This window comes from Triturus cristatus, chromosome 4_1, assembly GCF_964204655.1.
Source record: "Triturus cristatus chromosome 4_1, aTriCri1.1, whole genome shotgun sequence".
NCBI classification, from domain to species: Eukaryota; Metazoa; Chordata; class Amphibia; order Caudata; family Salamandridae; genus Triturus; species Triturus cristatus.
Window position 1 is genome coordinate 818,242,200 of NC_140585.1, and position 22,625 is coordinate 818,264,824.

General features: G+C 47.7%; 1 protein-coding gene across 2 annotated transcripts in view; it reads right to left on the reverse strand.

Annotated features, from left to right (window-relative positions):
- Positions 1 to 22,625, reverse strand: part of SAXO6 (stabilizer of axonemal microtubules 6) — a 621,602-nt gene that overhangs the window by 532,726 nt on the left and 66,251 nt on the right. For both annotated transcript variants that reach the window (XM_085653468.1, XM_085653467.1), the window contains exon 2: positions 22,465 to 22,576. In XM_085653468.1, coding sequence (XP_085509594.1) covers positions 22,465 to 22,576 — 112 coding nt within the window. The remainder of the gene's footprint in view (positions 1 to 22,464; positions 22,577 to 22,625) is intronic.

The window sequence follows — 22,625 nt, forward strand, 5'->3', positions numbered from 1 at the left end:
AATAGCTTAGCTTCTCTTTCCTTTAAGGCTTTTGGATTCATCATGCGGCAGCAAGAGCATCCCTCGATGTTGTGATCCGACGACAGGCACCAGACACAATCCTCGTGTGGATCCGTAATGGACATGTGTTTACCACACTCTCTACAGGACTTGAACCCTGACTTCTTCGTCGACATCTTGAAAAAGAAGCAATATGAAAGCAGAAACACTAGGAGAAACACTAAGTAACTAGTAAAAGCTATGGAGAGTCCCAAAAAACCGTTAGCGTCGACGGCGCGGAAAAAAGGGAACTGACGTCATCACGCCGACGAGGTCCTCTTATGGATCCAGTGACGTCAGCGGAGCCGCGTGCGGAGCCGTGCTTCTGTGACGCCGTCCTCGTCGGCGTGGAGAGCTACAAAAGTTTCCGAATTTTGCTGGCGCAGGGGATTTCCACAAGGTGAGGAATCCACTGGCAGATGTATCCATCAGAAACAATATATAATGGCTAGAGGAAGCCATGGGCTACAAGCCCCATGAGGCCCTCAAGCAGGTAAAGGGTTTGTGGGCCCCGGCAGACACTTCGCCTTTATATTACAACAGCCACACTCATAGGAAAAATAGTAGCCTGGGCACTCACTGCTCCTGCAATTGTCCTACTTTGCAGGGTGTTCTGGCTTCATGCTGACAGGGGCCACCCAGCTAGTTTTCCCAGTGGACGGAGGCGCTCAACAATGTTAAACGATGTTACACAGCGCAGTGAAATGAGAGAGCAAGCGTCCTGCGAATGACGTGTGAGAGACGCGCACCCTCTAGCGTTCAGCAGACCCATGAAGGAGCGGCGATGCGTTCCCGTGGCCGCTTAAGCACACGAGGCCCAAGCGCCTCCCTACAAGAGAAAAGCAAGGTAAATAGCACTTCAAAACAACAAATAAACATGAAAGGTGATGAAGTGCCAGCACTTAACTGACATGGGCTGCAAGCAGCAAAGAAAGAGGGCAATAGAAGAGCCAGTGTCATCAGAGGGCGCCAGAGGCCCTCTTAAGCATCGCTCGCTTCCCGCAGCGCGGGACGCGCATTTCTTCTGTTTATCCTTGCCGTGAGGGGAACGGCTGGCTCACACCCTTGCTCCTCTTGACTCCTTCTTCTGCCGGGCGGCACTGGTCAACCGCTCACGATACTGACATCGCCGTGAGGGAAACGGCTGAGCGTGCGAACTACATCTCCCAGGGGGCAGAGCGCAGACCGCGCCAGTGTCATCAGAGGGCGCCAGAGGCCCTCTTAACCTCTTCAGTGCCCATGACGAGATAGTCTCGTCATGGAGCACGGTTGCGCTGTGCCCATGACGAGACTATCTTGTCATGAACCCCACCCACTAGTGCAACGCCCGGCACAGGAGGGGGAAAGGGCGTGGCACTGAAGGGGTTAAGCAACGCTCACTTCCCGCAGCGCGGGACGCGCGCGGGCTCGTCCGGGCGAAGCCCGGGCCAAGGGCGGGCCCGTCCTAGCCCTCCAGAGGCCGACTGAGGTAGGGTTGGGTCACCCCCCTAACATTGCTAGTGTGCCTGCATTAGTTAAATATTAGTATTTGGGAGGAGGAGCCTAGCGCGTGACCAAGATGGCCGCGTGAGCCCGGAGCTCCTGAGACCCGCGCTCCCTCCGGCAAATATCCTGTGACGACTCCTGTCTTTCACACCCGGAATATTGAAGGCGAACCGTTGCTGAGGTGATTGTCGCTGTCCGGACTGAAATCGCCCACCGGACGGCGAAGTTGTGCCACACGGAAGGTCGCGGCCTGCTCCCCGGAAGATGCCCGGGGCTTGCGCTGGCATGGTGCCCGAACACTAATTGAACAACAGCGGCTGAGTGTGGGGCGAGCCATCGGAAGGACGGTGTCATCACTTTCACTTTCACTTTCCTGATTTCATCGCGCCCTGGCTTGGGAGTGCGCCGCGCCGGCCATTTGTCGCACTGTCTTCTCTGGATGGGCAAGGGTATTGCTCTCGGCTGCGGCTCACGATGTCAACCAAATCGGAAGCCGAAAAACAGAAGCCCAAGAGCACCAGGCGGGGAGGGTACACCCAAACCAACAACATGGACCGTTATGCCCATCAGAAGGAGTCGCCGGGCGGCTCGGGTCGGCCATTGGAAGCCCTGAAGGACGGTCTACCCCCCGCTACGGAACCAACCCTCCAGAACGTTATGGGTGCCATCGAGGGGATGCAGGCCTCTATCGGGCGGCAATTTGAGACCTTGGCACACAAAGTGGATACCATCTCGATCGACGTTAACTTGATTCGGGCAGACCTGGGAAAAACCAACGGGTTCAATCCCTGGACCTTAAAACTTCTGGCCTCCTGGGTGATGTCTCCGACCTGCAGCTGGAAGTCCGCAACTTGAGGTCCGCGAACGACCTCTTTGCCCGACGGTTGGAGGACTTTGAAGGCCGGGCACGGCGCAATAACGTGCGCATTATTGGGGTCCCGGAAAACTCGGAGGAACAGTCTGTGGACCTGTTTGTGGAGGACTTGGTGGTTAACCATCTGGCGCCCAAAGGCCTCAGTAAGTTCTTTACTGTTGAACGGGCCCACAGAGTCCCTGGTGGGAGGCCCAAGGTGGGGGCCCCTCCGAGACCGATTGTCGCAAGGATCTTTAATTTCAGGGACCGGGACGCCATTCTACAAGCATCAAGAGTGTCCGGCCCGACGGCCTTCCAGAACACCCCTGTGAACTTTTACCCCGACTTTACTCAGGCGGTGCAGAAGCAGAGGCAGAGCTTCCTGGCGGTTAAGAGAAGGCTTAGAGGGATGGAATTGAAGTACGCCATGCTCTTCCCGGCCAGACTGCGCGTGGTGTATGAAGAGCGGACTTTCTTTTTTGATTCACCGGACATGGCTGGAGAATGGCTGGACACATTGCCCCAGCGACGGGCCGGCGGGGAGCATGCTGGTGGAGCAGAAGGTGGTGGTGTGGATAAGGAATGAGGACTCTGGTGCAAGATTATTTTGACTTTGCCCCGGACAGTGACTCGCAGTTTTTGGTTTCTCCGGGAGTGTAGTAACCCGGGGGGTGGCGGGGGTATGAAGGGAGCTTTCTCCTCCTCTGGGTTTCTTTTTGTAGATTAGTCTTAGAATAGGGCGACAGGCACACTGTAAGTTGGGGGGGCTTTTCAAGCTTACGCAGGGGTGCAGGGTGGGGGGTGGACTGGGACTGTTGGGATGGTTGTTGTTGGTTTTTGTTTTGCAAGGCGTAGTGATGCAAGCTTCTGTAGCTCAAGTGCGGTTCTTCGGGGGGGGTGGCGGTCTCCTTACATTTCGGGATGGGGGTAGGGGCTTAAAGGTACTCAGTTGGAATGTTAATGGCTTAGGGGATCGCATTAAGCGAGGGATCGTTCTGCAATTCTTGAAGCGATGTTCCCCTGATATAGTTCTACTGCAAGAGACGCACTTGATAGGCAACATGTGCTACGCGCTCAACAGGAAGGGCTATAAATTTGTTGCGCACTCGGGGTTCTCCTCGGGCTCCAGAGGGGCTGGAATACTTGTCAGGGCCTCACTGCCGTTTGAGGTTGATTCCACCACTGTTGACGAAAGGGGGCGATTTGCGGCTGTGGCGGGGAGGTGGGAGGGCAGGACGCTGGTCCTGGTCTCTGTGTATGTCCCTCCTGGGCTGCAGCCCTCCACGTTTGAGGACCTGGGGAGGGCTCTGCTGGATCTTCCAGAAGGGATGTTGGTGGTGGGTGGAGATTTTAATGCGGTTGGCTCCGGATTGCTTGATAGACACCCACCTAGGAGCACTGGGGGGGCGCAGAAATGGCTTACGGATTTCGTGGATACTCTTGGTCTGGTTGACTGTTGGAGACTGCTGCATCCCACTCAGCGACAATACACCTTTCACTCAGGGGCGCACGGCAGTCTCTCCAGAATTGATTATGTACTTACTTTGGCTGCACACGCCTCCTTTGTGTCTGAGGCTAGGCACATGGCTAGGGGTATTTCGGACCATTCGCCGGTGTGGATCTGTATGGATGTTGGTCGAGAGATGGGAGGTAGGGTGGCCCCGATTAACCCCTGGTATCTCCGTGACCCTAGGACTCGTAGCGCTGTACTGAAGGCGGTCGATCGCTACTTCCAGGAAAACCTAGGCTCGGTCGCGTCTGCGGTGTCCTTGTGGGAAGCGTTCAAAACTGTGCTGAGGGGAGAGGCCCTTTCCTTGATAACGGCGGCCAAGCGTCAGAGGGATGCGGAGGTTGTACAGCTCGAGGCGGAGATAGCGGCTCTAGAGTTGGCCTTGGAGGGGGAAGCTCTGGCAACAACGCTGCACGAATTGAGCCTTAAGCAGTCGGAGTATAAGGCCCTGGTGACGGACGCGGCCAAAGCCCTGAGTAGGGAGCAGCAGGGGCGACTGTACGATGTTGGGGACAAGGCCGGGAAATTAATAGCTTGGCTGGATAAAAAAGAGCGGGCTAACCGTGTTGTGCCAGAACTTGTTACAGAGGGTGGCGTTAGTGTTACTGAGCCGGATGGCATAGTTCAGTGTTTCGCGGATTATTTCCGTACGGTCTACACCTTGGTATCGGACAGGCCGGTTGAGGACTCGTGTGAGCTTCTGCGCGATCTGGCTCTGCCTTGCCTCTCTGATATAGACAGGGACGATTTGGATGGTGACATCACAGCTGACGAAGTCGCGGGTGCTATCCGTTCACTGCGCCCGGGCAAGGCCTCGGGCCCGAACGGTCTGCCAATTGAGTTCTATAAACTCCGAGCTATGTTTGTGGAGGCGCGAGAAATGGGATGCCTTCCCTTTGATCAACGTCTGGCGACAATTGTGGTCATACACAAAGACGGCAAGCCCAGGAATAAATGCAGCTCCTATAGGCCGATTTCGCTACTTAATGCCGAGCCGAAAATCCTTGCTAAAATACTGGCCAACCGCTTGATTAGGGTGATTGGGGACCTGATCCACCCGGACCAATCCGGTTTCATCCCGCATCGTAACACCGCGTTGAACCTTCGGCGCATCCACGGCGTGCTCGCGCGGACGGGGACGCTGCAGGAGTCGACCGTTGTGGCTGCACTTGACGCCACGATGGCCTTTGACACGGTAGAGTGGGCGTATCTGTGGGCGGCACGTGCAAAATTCGGCTTTGGGCCTGGCTTTGTTGGCTGGGTGAGATTACTATATGAAGGACCCTTGGCCAAAGTCGCGGTCAATGGTAGGGCGTCCTGTCCGTTCGAGCTGGGGAGGGGCACCAGGCAGGGTTGTCCCCTATCGCCGTTGTTGTTTGCTCTTGCCCTTGAACCGCTGGCGGCATGGATAAGATGGCACCCGGACATAAGGGGGATCCGATGGTCACCAGATCATGAGGACCGCATCTCTCTTTATGCCGACGACATTTTGCTATACCTCACCTCCCCTAGGAAGTCTCTCATAGTAGTCTGTGACGTTTTGGCCTCTTTTGGTAGGAACTCGGGTCTCACCATTAACTGGGGTAAGTCGTACCTGTATGCCCTGTATGGAGACGTCCCTGTTCTCCCACGGAATTGTTCGATCCAGATCGCCCGGGATGGCTTTTTGTATCTAGGGATCTATATCTCCGCCGATCCGATTGTTCGGTATGAGAGAAACCTGCTCCCTCCATTGACGCGCTTGCGGCGGGATGTGGCGGGTTGGCGGCGGTTGCCGCTTTCCCTCCTGGGCCGGGCCGCGCTGTTCAAAATTATGTCTCTTCCCCGCTTTCTTTATGCCCTGCAGAATACTCTGGAGCTGGTCCCGGCCAGCTATTTTCGGGAGGTTGAGAGCCTCCAGCGCTCGCTGCTGTGGGACGGCCGACCGCGTATAGCTATCGCAAAACTGACCCTTCCGTGGTACGATGGGGGTATCGCGCTTCCTGACATCAGGCGATACTACTGGGCCACCCAGTTAAGTGCTATCAACCACGGCGTCTACGGACCGGCGCTGAGCCCCGGCTTTGCTATGGACCGATGGTTGCTGCGCGGGGGTAATTACTTTAGAGCACTCTACTCCAGGTCGATGGATGGGTCCCTCACGGGACCGACCAAGACAGCGGTACACGTGTGGAAGGCTGTTACGAACTCGCTGGGTTGGAAGGATAGGCTTACCCGCGCCACTCCGTTGTTTGATTCCGATGTGTTGGGGAAACTTTGGCACACGAAGGGGTTTGAGAAATGGGATCTGATTGGGATTTCCAGAGTGGGGGATCTTCTTGTTAAGGGACGAGTGAAATCGTTTGATGAGCTACGGACGGAGTACGATCTGGAGGCTACGGAATATTTCCGGTACGCACAGGTGCGCCACGCTCTGCGGTCCGTCCTCGTCGAGGGGGAGGCTGTGCCCGAGTCCTCTCCTTTGGAGGATCGGATTCTGGATGGCCATATGCCGGAGAGTACAATCTCCTTAATCTATAAGAAGCTTGTTAACGTCCGGACCGACCTCCTCCTCGGGGTGCGTGATCAGTGGACTAGGGACGGTCTTGAACTGGATGATGAGGACTGGCAGTATGCCATTTCCTCTCCTAAGGAGGTCGCGATCCCGGCACGGCTAAGGCTAGTGCAGCTTAAGATACTTCATAGAGTCTATGTCACGGGCCCCCGACTGATTCATATGGGTTTCTCCGAGGATGGTTTGTGTAAGAGGGGCTGCAGGATGGTGGGCACCTTCTTACATATCATATGGGAATGTGGTGTGATTGCGGAGTTCTGGAAGCGAATTCATGTAGTGATGCAGGAGGTCACGGGCTTTGCACTGTTGCCAGAGGCACGGCGCTGTCTTTTGAATGTCTGGGGTCCTACTGACTATGATGCTGCGCAGACTCAATGGGTGACCCTGGGAAATATGGTGGCGAAGCGTGATATTGCGCGACTGTGGGGCTCTCAGAGACCTCCCGCTGTGGAAGCATGGATGGAAAATATGGACTGGAGCATGTTTAGGGAGAAGACGGCGTACTGTGCTCGGGGGCGGCCTAAGAAATGGCATAAGATATGGGGGCGATGGAACCAGTAAAGGGGGGATATATGTCTGCCCCCGGCCACTGAACCGTTGGAGGAGCACCTTTGCCCCTAGCCTTCCTTCCAACTTGGGATTACTATGAGGATATTACGTTAGATTGCTAGTGCCTCTGCTCTCCCTCATCCGCCCGATCGGTGGTTATGTTCTGTGTTTGAGAATGGGGCTGCGCTCCCACCGGGAACTTGCACGTGTTTATTGGGTACACTGCCTTGCTTGTGTTATTTATTTTAGGTTTTTCTAAAAAAGGAACCTTTGTCTTTTCCTGCACCAGAGCTATGGACACTTCCATGTGTAGTCCTTACTTGGCTGCCGAACCTCCGGGATGTCGGCTGAATAGCTGTGTTCCAGACTGATATAAATAAAGGTTTTAAAAAAAAAAAATATATATATATATTAGTATTTGTTTTTTGAATTTATTTTTCTTTTATATTTTATCTTGCAGACCCCGCCATTTCTTTGCACTTAGATCCTGTGCAGACTTGTCACTATAAATAGGAGGGCTATCAAAGGGGCTGCCCTGGCCTCAGGGGGAGGGGTCGTGGGGACTCTGGATCAATTCCTACTAAGAGCAACATCAGTGTTGGAAAAAGAGATTGCCAACACGGAGCGACGGTTATCTCTGGAACCTTTGTCGAATAAGAGATCTTCCTTAGGTTCATTAGCCGCATCCCGCTCCCCTGTCTCTGTCTCCTCAATTGTTTTGCAGACGGAGGTTAATGATCCACCGGGTACCCAACTCCATAACACTAGCACGTCAGCAGAGAATATTTCCAACTCTATTGCTCCTGTGCAGGCAGTGGTCTGAAGCAACAAAAAAAAGAGCCCTGGTTAGAGCTGCTTCCGCCAATAAGCCCAAGCCCTCCAATGTTATCTCTGATCCCACTGCCAAAAGGAAGAGGGGTGGTGGTCTTCAAAGATCCCCAGTTGCCAAAGTCCCGAGGCTTAATACTCAAGCCAATGTCGCGAGCCCTACTTTGGGCAATGGACAGGCTCTCTCCACTCTTTCCGATTTGAATTCCCCAGCCAATGGCGATTTTAGCCTCCGAGGTGGTGACGATATGTGGCGAAGATTAGAGGACCTTATGTCTACCTTATTAACCCCCATCACTCATAGATTGAATAAAATAGAGGAAAACTTTTTACGACAGTTAATTCTGAAAATAAGGAGCTTTGTGCTACAGATAGTCAACAGTCCATCGCACAGCCCCCTATCAACCTTAATAATGATAGGTGTGACAATACTCCTCTACCTCAGATTCCAACAGCTCCCTTAAGACCCTCTGTCAGGGACTCAAGTATAAGGGGGGTGGACATTGCTAAACCACTAATTTCCAACTATAGATCCTCTCCGTCCCCTAGGGATTTGGCTATACAGGGTGACATGTCTGGTGAATTTGCTCAAACATCTATGTGCTCCCCTGTGGAGCCTAAATTGACCACAGTTAATAAGAACAACAGTCCTTTACTTGCCAGTAGAAGCGGCTCAAATAGATACTTTCAATCTAGGGTAAGAACTCCTTCTCAAGCCCACTTGGACGGCGATAGGGGTATGCTAGGATCTCGGATGAATAGTAGATCCTTCCATTTACCACCGGCCGCAGCACCCCTAGTGGTTATTTTGAGTAATGTACCTCAGAGTCAGAGCAGCTTTCCCGAAACTACTGGGCAGCTTCTCTCCAAAACCAGACACTGACTTAACTCAAAACTAAAGGGAGCTGGATTTTGGGAAGAACATATTCTTAACCACATGATCATGGTCAGACGTACCTTGTGGGTAGGTCCCCTTAAGAAGGAATTGAAGGGTGACTGTGTGATAGTCAATTTTGACAACACACAGTCTCCCAGAGTGATATTGGACATCCTGGGTGGGGCAACAAGGCCAACTGATAACTCAATCGTGGTCTTACCGCTTGGGTTTTTCTATAGGCACGACCCCCTAATTCCTTATACCCAGAAATTCACCATGGGGTATGGATCTTTGAGTGCAAGTTTGAGATCCGCCCCTAGATCATTTGAGGTTCCAGTTCATAATAGGTTCGCACCTCTATCGGACTTAGAAGGCTGTGATTGACCACCACCACGTTCCCCTTCTATCATGGACCCTATTGAAGAGGGTGGTATAGGCCAAAGCCAACATTTATTCTCCCTAGAAGCTCCACACTCTGACCAAGGATCTCAATCATTAAGAGCCAAACCGTCCCCTTCTGAAACGGTACTACAAGTTTTCAATGAGAATATATCCCGTGAGAATATTTCCTTATTGTCATGGAATGTTGCTGGCCTGTCCTCCAAACTCCCATCTAAAGATTGGTCGGATTTGGTGGACAGCCATGATTTTATTGCGTTACAAGAGACTTGGTCTTTGACTATTACTCATCGGGTTACTTGGCTTACGGGAAAGTGGCCACTACTAAAGGGAAAGGTCGACCTAGTGGGGGACTATTAATTTGGGCTAGGCAGCACTCTTCCCTTTATATCAGGGAAATGCTCACGGGTGATGATGATATTTTGGCTTTAAAAGTCATGAGGGAAGGAGAGCTAGCTTTTATTCTAATTAATATCTATTCTCGTGGGATAGCGGGGGGTAGATCATCCCTTATCATACAGCATTTGGACACTTTTATCGAAGGGTTAGTAAGCCCAAAATCGTTGGTGATTATGGGTGATTTCAACTGTACTTTTGAGCCCTTGGGGATTGAAGATGGCAAACTTAGCGCTGAAGAGGACAGTAACTGGGGTGTTCCATCACTGTCCATAGCTCCTATTAAAAAGTGGACTGAGGCGGCCCTTCAACTCAAAAGTCTTTCTCTGGGGTGGGGCCTGAGAGCCGTTAATGGGAGAACCTTATCACACAGTAATGGTAGTAATACCTACTTTAATGGGAAGAGTGGTAGCAGGATTGATTACATCCTCGTTAGTTTGGATCTATGGCATATCGTGCTGGATATGGTCGTGATTACTAGACCCGAAAACGACCATGATCCTCTTTTCCTGAGGTTAGAAATCAAGTCACCTGCGGGTAATAGCCCTCATCAGGAATTGATGGTAGGAGATATTATTTTATCAAATGACCTACGTCGATTGAAGTGGGCTAATGTATCTGACAACGCAAGCACCCAAAGCCTGCTTAGAAAGTCCCTTGAGGACTCTCTCTTGACCCTTTCAGCTTTTAATTACTTAGAAGATCCTCCCCAATGCTTAAAGGGAGAGCATGAAGCTCTCTTTGATAGATTGAAATCATTACTCACCACCAAAAGGAAGGAAAATAGACCCACCCTATCCAAACCAGCTAAATGGTATGACCATGATTGCTCAGCAGCTTTTAAATCGCTTCCCCTAGCAATTAAATCCAATGATATTCAGGCTATTAAAACAGCCAGGGTTACATATAAAAGGGTGCTCTCTAAGGCCAAAGAGAGCTTTGATAAGGATAGATTAGAGGAGCTAACTAAAGCTTCGGAAGAGAAGAATTGGCTGACATTTTGGCATTTAATAAAATGGGGTAGTGGGGTGTCTGATCCCACCCCCCTTAATAATGTTCCCCCTGATAAATGGGTTTCTCACTACCAAGCCCAGTTCACTTGCCCTCCATCCTCCGTGTCTGGCTACAACGACATCATAGCTATGGAGGTTTTAACCTTCGGCCTGGCGGAGATTGAGGCAGCCATTGAAGCAGCACCGGCAGGCCGGGCGCCTGGTCCGGATTTTTTTCCCACGGACCTTTTAAAATCAGACAAAAAAATCTGGGCCACTTAAATTCTCTTTTTGATAAATGCTTTGGCTCGGGGTGCACCCCTGCCTGCCTCTTGGCTAGGCGTGGAAATCATACCTATTTTTAAAAAGGGAGATCGCTCCAGCCCGTGCAATTACAGACCTATTAGTCTAATTGACTCTCTCCAAAAAATTATGGCCAGGACCATACTATCTAGGGTCAATGACTAGATCGATGAGTTTTAGGTATTATCCATTTATCAAGCTGGTTTTCGGTCTCATGTCAGCACAATAGACCAGGTATTCAGGTTTATAATGATATATTGGAATACGGTTATTTTATCGGGGGAACCTTGTTTGCAGCTTTTGTAGATGTAAAATCTGCTTTTGATTTAGTTCCCCGCAGCAAGCTGTGGGACTCTCTCAAGGAGGCAGGTATGCCCCTGGCGCCCCTATCTTTTATCGTCAAACTTCATACTTCTAGCTATGCTCAAGTTAGATGGGGACAACAGGGAGAGCTAACTGATAAATTCCCTGTAAATAGGGGCGTAAGGCAGGGGTGCGTACTTGCACCAACTCTGTTCTCCTTGTTTATTAATAGGGTTATTTCCTACTTTGCTAACTATCCAACCGATGCCCCATCATTAGCTGGTTCTAAGGTCCCACTTCTTATGTTTGCAGACGACACGCTCATACTGTCTAAAACACAAGCAGGTCTGCAGCGGGCCTTAGATAGATTTATGGTCTTTTGCAACAACCACGACCTGGCTATTAATGTTGACAAGACCAAGTACATGGTGATGCACAAAAGCTAAATAATTAAGAGTAAAGTGTCAATGAATGATATACCCCTAGAGCAAACTGACACTTTTACCTACTTGGGGATCACCATGGGTCGAAGGCTAACCTGGAAGCCACAAATAGATCTACTTGTTCTCAAACATAACCAACTAGCTGGCGCCTTATTGAAAGAGCACAAAGCTTCATTTACAAAACCGGTGGGGCCTGCTATTGCCCTCTACAAAGGGAAAATCAGAACTTCCATCATTTACGGGGCTGAGATTTGGGGCTTTGATAATCTAACCCCCTTAGTCATTGCCCAAAACAAATTTTTGCGCTCATTGACTGCCCTCCCTCAGTCAACACCCATTCAGCCTTTACTGTTAGATTTGGGCTGTAGGGCGTTCGACGTTGATGCTGGGTTTAGACCTCTCTCCTATTGGAGAAGACTGTGGACCACACCTGAGCTATTATCTTATGCCAATGCAATCTGGTATATTAAAGATCTATATAAGCTTAGGAGAATAGCCTAGCTCCAACATATTAAAAGTGGGTTGCATGACATGGGACTGGGCCATCTATGGTTTGACCCCAGGGGCAACCAATTTCCCAACAAATTGGATTTTAAAGCTTTATACTGGGAATCCAGGTTTGCGAAATTATGGTCAGTGACAAACAGCAGTTCACTTTCTGGTCTTTTTATGGACCATAAGTTCATAAGCAGCTTTGAACCGTACTGGAACTTTGGCTCTAGACCAGATGATCGCAAACTATATCATCAATTCAGAGTGAGGTCCCTCCCACTCAACTCATTCAGGTACAAATGGAAGGGCGGCCACAACAGGTTCTGTCCCACATGCCCAACACAGGAAGAATCAATTGCTCATGTTCTGTTTGTATGCCCTGCCTTTGTTCATCCTAGACATAAATGGCTTGAGCCGATTTGTTCAAATTTAGGTACTAGATCGCATCAAACAGCATTGCGTATTTTGAGAACCAATACTCGTGAGGACATAGTCATTGCCATGACCACATTTTTGAGCTGGTCATGGGCCATTCGTAGATCTATTGAGAAGAGGGTTACTCCTCCAGAATCCTATACCTTCGGTATTTAACTGTAAAAATGGCCCAGTCACTACCAAGATTTTTATAGTTTCTATTATTTAAGGAAAGATCGCTATGTTGATTTAGTTAATTTTTAGCAGTGTTCTCTTGGGCTGGACCCAGTTATAGAGATATTCAAATGTTTATAAAGACTATAGACTCTGTGTCTTCTTATTTTAATCTTTTTACTGGTACTTGCATTTGTATCTCTTTTATTCCCTTTTTTTTTTTACTTTGTCGTAGTGTATCTTTCATGATGTAATAATCGAATAAAGATTTGTTGATTGATTGATTGAAGAGGGACAGCACCTTTTGCAGAGACGCACAGTGTCCGACTGGTTATGGACTTGTTTATTTGCAACTTCATTTTTTCCCTGGGCTTATGCTATATGATGTTTCTGATGACACGATGTGGCTCCTGTACTAATAAACGAAGAAAGTATAGCACAATCCTCGCCTACGGGTCCTGCCGTAAAATCATCAGATTTTCTCAAAAAGATAAAAAGCACAACCTCTAAAAGCTGACACATGCAAACATTCCTAGGCAGGTTTGCTTACATCTAGCATCAAAATGTACAACGAGACCTAGTGTTCTAAGGTTTGACATCCACAATAATGTTATGCTATGCTCTGCATTAGAGGATTATGCTCAACAAAAGTAGTTCATTGAGGAGCAACTACATGCTATATGGCCCTAGTGTAATGGGATCCCTGACTGGGACAGAAAGACAGGCAACAGGCAGTCTTTTCCTGGTGGAGAAACATGAGATCTTTGCACAAAGACCTTCAGGTTCAAACTGGAGCCACCAGAACTACGGTCACCTGAAACTTCCTGAATTTGTTCAAGACTATTTCAACAATAGGAAAAAATGGGATGACATAAATCAGATCATAATTCCAGTGGATCAGCTTCTCATTTCACAAACCACCCCCTTTTTTGAAACACCTGAGAGCAAGACAATGGGCACCAGGAGATCTGGTAAGTTACAAAGATATTCGCCTTTAGTAACAGCCTCATCTCAAAAAGTATTTTGTAACCATAGCCAAAAGAGGACTCTATTTTACTGAAAATGGCAGAAGCCAACTTGAACATTGCTCTCACTTGTCAAATATGCAGCTTGAACATGGATGTATCTAGGAATTGCCTAATGCCAGGGAATCACTTGGTCCTTGGACGATTTTATGGAGCACGCTACTCCACACCGGTTTACATAGTGCATAGTTGTGATTGTGTAAGTAAACACCAGATTACACCTGGTGAGGAGAGAACAAGGCATCCGAACCAATCAGATACACACTCAGATCTTGCAGATATACCTTCATCAAAAGAGCATTGTTGGAAACCGGGCAACCGGGTTAGCAGTCACCAGGTTCCCAGCACAATGGTAGCTTGGCTCGAGCGGTTGGGGGTCAGGCACCGTGTTAAGCGTACGTCACACCCACACAATAACCATGCGTTCATCCGTTCCAAAAACGACACTACACCGTAAAAATAATGGAAGTCAAGTTGAAAATATATATGTCTTTATCTTATTTTCTCTTAGTTGCAGGTTTCATAACAGAAATACAATACACTAGGATTTTCCCTCACAAGAGCAGGTCAAATAAATAATACTACATTGGAATTTCAATAAATAGGTTCAGGTCCTCATTAACCCCTTCCGCGCGGCGCGGATTTCTGCGCCACGCTGAAGATTCCGTGCGCGGGCGGGGCCATGACGGAACGGTTCCGTCATAAGCACAGCCCAACCGACGTGCATGACAGAACCGTTCCGTCAAGCGCGTCGAAGGGGTTAAGCAAAGAATAAATAGATGTGCAATAAATACAGATGGCAAATAAATACAGTCAGACAATAAATATAGTGCAGGAATAAATTAGTGGATGACAATAAATAAAGCACCTCAATAAATAAGGTAAAACAATCAATGACAGTTACAGTTCAAATCATTTTCATGAGGTCACTTGGTCTTACTTTGCCCATACACAACTTAAGGACACTTGGATGGCATGGGGGTGTCCCACCGAGATTGGTCAAGGCTGGGGCCTAAACTGAGGCAGAACAAGAGTAATCTAAAGATCTGGCCCTCCAAACTACACAACCCTTTATGGAGGTCACTGTACCAGTCTCAGTTCACCCCTGGCACTCCCAGGCTGGTTCTAACACCCCTTTAGCCCCTAGAATGGTCTTTTAGGGCTCCACGGTGCCTCAGACGCCCCCTCTACCACTTACTGTCCTTTTCAAGATGATCGGCTCCGCTCGGCACCGGGTCGACGCCGTGAGGCGGCTCCGGATCGATGTCGTTGGGCGGCCTCGACTCGATGTCGCTGGGCGGTCTCGACTCGATGTCGTTGGGCGGTCTCGACTCGATGTCGCTGGGCGGTCTCGGCTCGATGTCGCTGGGCGGTCTCGGCTCGATGTCGCTGGGCGGCCTCGGCTCGATGTCGCTGGACGGCCTTGTCTCGATGTCGCCTTCCAGCGTCGCAGGGACTCGGTCTCCCCGCTTCTGGGTGTCTCCGGAGTGCGATCTCCACTCCCGACCTCCGGCGCGCTTCACCTCCGTTTCCGGCGACTCCGGTGGGCGGACTTCACTCCCCCGTCGACGCCTCACCTCGACCTCAGGTGACTCCCGACTCGACCTCCGGCACCTCTCCACGACCTCCGTCGGCGCCCTCCCTCGACCTCGGGTGATTCCCGACTCGACCTCCGGCGCCTCTCCACGACCTCCGTCGGCGCCCTCACTCGACCTCGGGTGACTCCTTACTCGACCTCCGGTGCCTCTCCACGACCTCCGTCGGCGCCCTCACTCGACCTCTGGCAGCTCCGGGTACGACGTCTGCTTTCTGTCAGCGCCGCTTCTCTACCTCCGGCCCCAGGTCTCCAGGCTTCTCGACGTCAGGACTCCAGGAGGACACTGCTGAACAGGTCAGGAGCTTGCTGTTCTTCTTCTTTAAGGCCTGTTCCAGATATTCAGTTCTTTAAGATGGTTCTTCTAGTCCTGATCCCACACAGGGCTTTAGGCTGGGCTTGGTCAGTAGAGACTAGCATCAAGGGTGGGTTTCTGGACCCCACTCCAAGCACTGGTTTCCACCTCTGCTGCCTTACTCCGACCTCCTTCTAACTCTGTCCTCTCTCTTCTCCAGTCAGATGCCAACTGCCACACTGAGATGGCCTCCCAACATTCTAAACTGCCTCCCACTGTCACAGGGTTCTAGAATGTTCCAGGAGGTTCTGGTGATGTCACAGGTGACAATGGGTGGCCACCATTTTGTGTCTCAGGCCCTCAGACAGAAGTTCCAGGGGTAGGGAAAATGGCTCCCTGACCCTGCATCAACACTAAAAAGTCTGGTGGTTCCCAAAAAGGAAAAATTATAACAGGGTTTGAGGCAAAAGTGGGACAAAATAAATAATGATGAGGAGGGACCACCCAAAGGGCTGACAGGTCTAACAAGCATCAGCCACCAAGTGAACCCAACATTCTGAAAGTGCAAACTCCTGTCCTTTTAAGTTTCTGTCTCAAAACAATAGACTTGACTGCCAAACTCAATGCAGTGACCGCATAGTCCTCATTGAAAACTGTAGCAATATCATTCTCTGTTTAACCTGAGGTACCACAACTAAGAACAAAAACATTAGTCCTCTCCTTTTTAGAAACTCACTTGTTTGTCAGACATGCCCAGCATGAACAAAGAAAAATTGCCTCTGATATTATGGATAGATGACAGATATATGAGCGTGGTACAAATCTTGTTATGATATATATTGCTATACATGGAAGAGTATTAGGAAGCATTATTGAATTAAGGAGCAGTGCCAAATCACAGACTCGATCAAATATCTAAGAAGGTTTACAAAGCACCGTATTATGAAACTCTAAAACAAATGTTATCAGGCTCAACAGACTTTTAAAAATTTGGTGTCCCACAATAAGGCTGGGTAGAAGAGGAGAAAGGGAGTTCTGATGATTTATAACATAAAGAAAAATTCATTAATGCTGCCCGAATCTGTTTCTGAGAGAACTTCTTAAACGTTGATATGTGTGGCCTATAATCATCTATATGTACCACAAGGACAAATCACTTAAATACTGCAACTCCTGAAAAGTTGCTTTTATTACTATGTCCTATCTAGAAGTTTCTTGCTTCTGTCAAGTGAAAATCCCAATCACAAAAGGCATATTTTTCTTCTGAGCAAAAAAAAAGAATTATCTGTAATATGTGTGCATACCATAAGTTCAGAACTGGACAAGAGTGTGTCATGGACTGATGTAAGGGATCAATAGCACCACCATATGGTGTAATGGAGTCATCTGCTCCACACATGGTTCCCTATGCAAGCTACCCCAACATCACAGGCTCAGCTCCCAGCATCACTTCTCTCTCCAAAGGCACAGCTAGAACCAGATTTTCCATGAGCTCATCAATGGTTGACCTACACAGTACTGTTGAACCTTCTGAGGTCTTGGACACACTTTTCGTAAATTTATTACAACTTTTAAAACCTGAAGTTGTTTTGATCATTGTAAGGAAAGCCAAGAAAACAAGACAAAAAAAAAATGTGAACTTGAAACACTTGAATCATTGCATGGTCTGTCGACCCATCAACTCAGTTTGAAAATGGAATTCAAAATAATCACGTGAAGTGGTGACATTTATGTGCTCTGGGTCATCAAAGCTGACCGGCTGGGTGGAATGCAATTGTGATACCTAGGAAAAACGTGATACCTCTCAGCACTGACTACGTGTGTGAACAAGGTTTCAAGGGTCCCAACCTGCGACTGGTATTTCAAACAGAAGGGATTTTAAGAGGAAAAATAAGCATTCAAATGTATTATTTGCTTGTCTTATTACACAATATTTCTATTTTGGCATGCACTATAATGAGAAGATGGATTCTGCTGGCCTCTTGACAGTAAGATATTTACTGTCTCTGTGCATCTTTCACATGACCCTGCTATATTTATTGTACGGCCTCACTCTAAATGCTACCATGCAAAAAACCAGAAATACACATTGACAGCTGTTGTTTCATTTGTAGGATGGCTCTTCTTGTCAAGTGTTAGGGTTTTAACATAAAAACAATGCCTGGTGCCGAGGGGAGTGCCTGGCTTCCACCTCAACTGTGCGTGCTGTTCCAATACTTTGGTTCCTTAGCTAGATCCAGAGCGCAGGAAAGGAAGACTTCACCAGAAGGGTGAAACGGTGTGGCAATTGTGTGCACTAGGACAGAAGGAGAACCGGATATCACCCTCTGATATTGCAGGAAACCCAGATGGCACCCAAGAAAAAAAGTAGAAGTGTAGGCTGAGCCAGACAGTGAGAGGGGTGTGAAAACAGGCCCCAGAGTAGGTACTCTTGAGAACGTCAGTGAAGGGCAGGGACAAGACCTACAACACCCAGCAAGTGCCAGCTTACCGGGTCAGACTTAGCTTCATATGGCCAGGAGGCTCTCAGGAGTTAAGAGGCCGAGTAAGCAAGGAAGATCTACTCAGAAAGTGTAATCGGTCCCAACAGTTTCAAATTGGGTCATGGCTGCTTTACGAAGGTGACAAGTGCCCAAGATAAGGATATAAGACAAGATACAAGGATAGAGAAAAATTACTTTTTCCAGTCTACTCCTCACAAGAAGAAAGGAGCGGGATGAATGATGGAACCGAAAGCACAGTTTGAAACTTGGCAAAAAAGAAGAAAGGAAGGATGGGTGCCCTAGACGCCTGGACAATAGTTAAAAAGAAAACACCACAGTGTGGAGAGGCACCAATATTACTGAATGTCATGTGGAAAAGTTGGAATCAAAATTGAAAGGATGGAGAACTCAGTCAAGGAAATGGATTCCAGGTTGCAACAGATGCAGAACTGGAAGCCCAGTTACACTTTCGAGGTAAAGTGGCCAGAGTACAACTGATATTGGACATCATGGTCTTAAAATTAGAATACATCCTTGCCATATATTTTGGTACTCGGTTCCCCTTTGTCTTGTATTATCAGTCTGTGATGGAGGTAAAGCAAAAATGCTTTGCAGACCAACTCACTCTCCTTGGGCATGCAGGAGATCAAACAAGCCGAGATCGCTATTGCAGATCTCTCAAAAATTGGATGATCATAGTGGTTGCATCGTAACAGTAACCCTTAAGAATCCATATAGGACCATTATAAGACTAGCTGCCTGACTGAAAATCAACTTTCAAATGGAAGAGTGGCGGTTTATACTGTTCCTTAACTTCAGTTCTGCCACACAAGAGAAGAATGTAGTTGTTAAAATATGTGCGACAGGAACTGCGAGAGTTGGGTGTGATATTCTCCCTTGGGTATCCATCAAGACTGACAGTTACTAGGAAAGAAACACTGTATATTTCTGAAAATATTAAGGAGGTGGAATCATTTTTGTACCCTGATAAAAAAAACCGGAATGTTTCGGTTACTCTTCGGCAGTGGTAGATGTTGCTTGAATCCTTAGTAAACCTTTTAGGTGAAGTAGAAAGCCAAGAGGTTAATGGTTTGTGTGTGCTGTGGTAATGAGCAAGAAAAATGTTTTCCATTATTTTACCATTCCTGTGTCCCCTTGGTGTGAAGCAGCTGACTCCACCTCAGAGTGTTATAAAAACTTTCAAAACGTTTTCATTCCTCCAGAAGCTGAAGCTCTACCAATCCATCATAGCTACATCTCCTCCTTGATCTGATTCTCAGTGAAAACATACATCAAGGACAAAACTATGCGTTGTCTTTGAAGTTCCACATGTACCAACATTAGGAATAGCAATCACCTAATATCGATTTTCTGCAAATCGCAATTAGGTAATCGCTATTCCTAATGTAGGAAACACCAAGAGTTTCATTTAGTAATTCCTAGGGGGTCGTAAATCAACCTACCTCATTAATATTAATGAGGTAGGTCACAATTTGTGATCCCCTAGGAATCGCTAAAATCATGGGGATGGTGCCTGCTAGGGTCAGCGGACCACCATGTCCGTGATTGCTTTTCAATAAAGCAATCAATTTTTTTTTAAATACAGCCCATTTTCCTTAAAGAAAAACAGGTTGCGTTTAAAAAAAAAGTATTCTTTTCATTATTTAGGAGTAGGCAGTGGCCCATAGGACCACTGCCTGCACTTAAAAAAACAATTTGTCACCATTCCTGAAAAGGGAAGGGGTCCCTACGGATCCCTTCCCATTTGCGAATGGGTTACCACCAACTTGAAGTTGGTGGTAAAATACGAATGTTTTGCGACTGCATACACGGTCACAAAACAAACATACACACCGCTGTGATTCGGTATTTGGAAGGGATGCCCTAAACATGCCCCTTATAAATACCGATTCGCAAACCCATTTTGAGGTTCAGTAACAGGTTATCGAATTGCAAAATAGGGTTTGATACATAGGAAAATGCTTTTTTACATTCGCAGACGTGCCAATTCTGGGAATCGGCCTATTTGCGAACGCAAAATAGGTTCATACATGTGGCCCATATTATTTAAGGAGGACACTGATGACAGCGCAAAGAAGGATTTATACGACCATCGGCCTCTCTGGCAGGAGTTCCTTTGTTTTCCTTGCAGAAGAAAACTGGGGTTTTTCGACAGTTCATTATCACAATTTAAATAACATCACAATCATAGTACTCTTCCTCCTGAATCAGACGTTATTGATCAAATATGGAATCCCTCTAGTTTTACCAAATTAGGTCTTAATGCAAAAGGGCATTCCTGAATGTGTATGAATGGAATGGGGGGCCAACCCTGGCACAATGTTGATCACAGCTTACTGATGATAATACCTGGCATATTGTGGGCAGCCATGGTGTGATGGTGTCAAGGGCACAAACGTAAAAACTTTTAAGTGCAGGTAGGCAGAGAGAAGAGAGAAGCTATTATAAGTGAACATCATGTAAGGTGTACTGTAGTGTACCGCTTAGCCAACACTACCTCAAAAATCCAGATAAGTATGTCTTTGCCAACGCTGGGATTTAGAAATAGTCAGTCTTTCAAGGCGAAATATATTGTGTTTGTAAATGCATGCCATTGTATATTAGTTTCATTTCATATAAAAGATCTGGTGGTCAGCTAAAGAGGTCTTACATGCAAGACATAACACTTTCATAGGAAAAGGTATTATTACTGGTTATGAGTGTTGCTCTCCATAATTCTATTTAACCACTAATTCGGGAGCAAAAACAATGCAAGCATGTGCCAGGGTATCTTGGGTCCAAATAATCAATCTGGTCTCAATGAATCTTGTACGCATCTATTTCATAAAGTTATTAGTATTTAAATGGGCCCTTTAATGAAAAGAAAAAAGCAGTTACGTTGAACCATTCCTGCATAACCAACAATAAGAATTCAAGTATGTCCCTTTGTATGATAATGTCTGGTTGGGATTTGAGAACCACTGTGATGCTATTCGCTGAATGGTCCCTTTAATTAAGCGTTTTAGATCTATGGGTCCTTTAATTAAGTGTTTTAGATATAATAAACATGTTCTGATCTAAAGAATAGTGGTGAGAGGAATTAGGAAAATTCTCCTTGAAACGAATGAGCGATCTAACCACTCTATTATACCCTAAGTGACGGACATGGTGCTGGTGAAGCTGCCTCTGACTCTGCCAGTTGCTTGGCCAGGGATCAGACCTAACAATGCCAGACATTGTGGTGCACCTAACATAAGATAACTGGTCGACCACTAAGTCAGGTCAAGTTAACTCCTTGAAAGAGTACCATGGATAAGGTGGCAGGCTTTCATGGAAAGGTAAGTATGGCATTCTTAACATTCTAGAAAAAACAATGGGGCAGATTACGATGTTAGAAGGACCGTCACCGCCAGCCATGGGGTGGCGGTCCTTCTGCCATCGGACCGCGATGTTCCCCCCGCCATTACGTGCCGGGGAGATCCAGATTGCGACCGTGGCGGACGCAAAGACCGTCTGCCACGGAACCGCCACAGGCAATCATACCGATTGCCTGGCAGAGCGGTCTGCATCCATAAAATGGTGGCGGTGCCTAGCAGGCACCGTCTGTCAATTAGTATGCTCTCTTCAGCCAGCCTTTCCGTGGTGGCAAAACCGCCATTGAAAGACTGGTGGAGATTGGGTTTGGGGGCCCGTTGCAGGCCCCCCTTGTATTGGGGGGAGGTGTGGGTGCACTGAGGGGGTACCCATGGTACCCCCCTACATTTCACTGCACCAAGTGGCAGGCACCGTGTGGTGCCTGCCACGTAGTGCAGTAAAATGCTAAACATGCATTTTGAACATCGCGGTGGGTGCTGCAGACATGCAGGCAACCATAATGTACCTTTATTTTTGGAGCACATTTTCAGTGACTATATTTAATAAGGTACATATGTGGATTTCTTCCGCTGAAAATTCTCTCCCAAATTGGCTTTATTGGGGCAAATACAGTCACTTTGGTGGAGAAACCCCTGCCGACCTGAAATAACACTATATAATGCAGATTTTCAACAGCTCCCTTGGCTTGGGTAGAACTGCCACATCGGCAGGAAATTGCCTGCTGTATTCTAATTCAGATCTAATAATTTTTTTGAAAGCTGTCCATCTACATTTAGTTTTCATGTTCTCTATATTACATAGCCAATGTGCCTGAGGATGACAGGCAATAACAAAGGACCATCCAAGTTCCCTAGAGCACCAGTTAGCTGTTTTCAGGCATTAGAGGAATGTTTGACAGTGAAAATAGCACATGCTCATGCACTAATACATACATGCATTAAGAAGCTAAGCACTTTCTAGACTCATTTCAGTACACTCAAGAAATGTATCTTGTAAAGAAATGAATCTTGTAAATTCTTCAATGATAAGGACACATGAAATTGATGGGAGAACAAGATAAATGTATACGTAGATTGATTACCTAGCTGATCAGATCGCAGTCCAGCCCATGTTTGCTTTTGCTCAGGGGACAGTTCGCCATACTGTAATTCAGGTGTTTTCCATTTGAAGTTCCTTTCGTATTCACTCTTGCCCTGAAACATGCATAAAGATACCTTTCATAAAGCTTGTCACATATTCTTG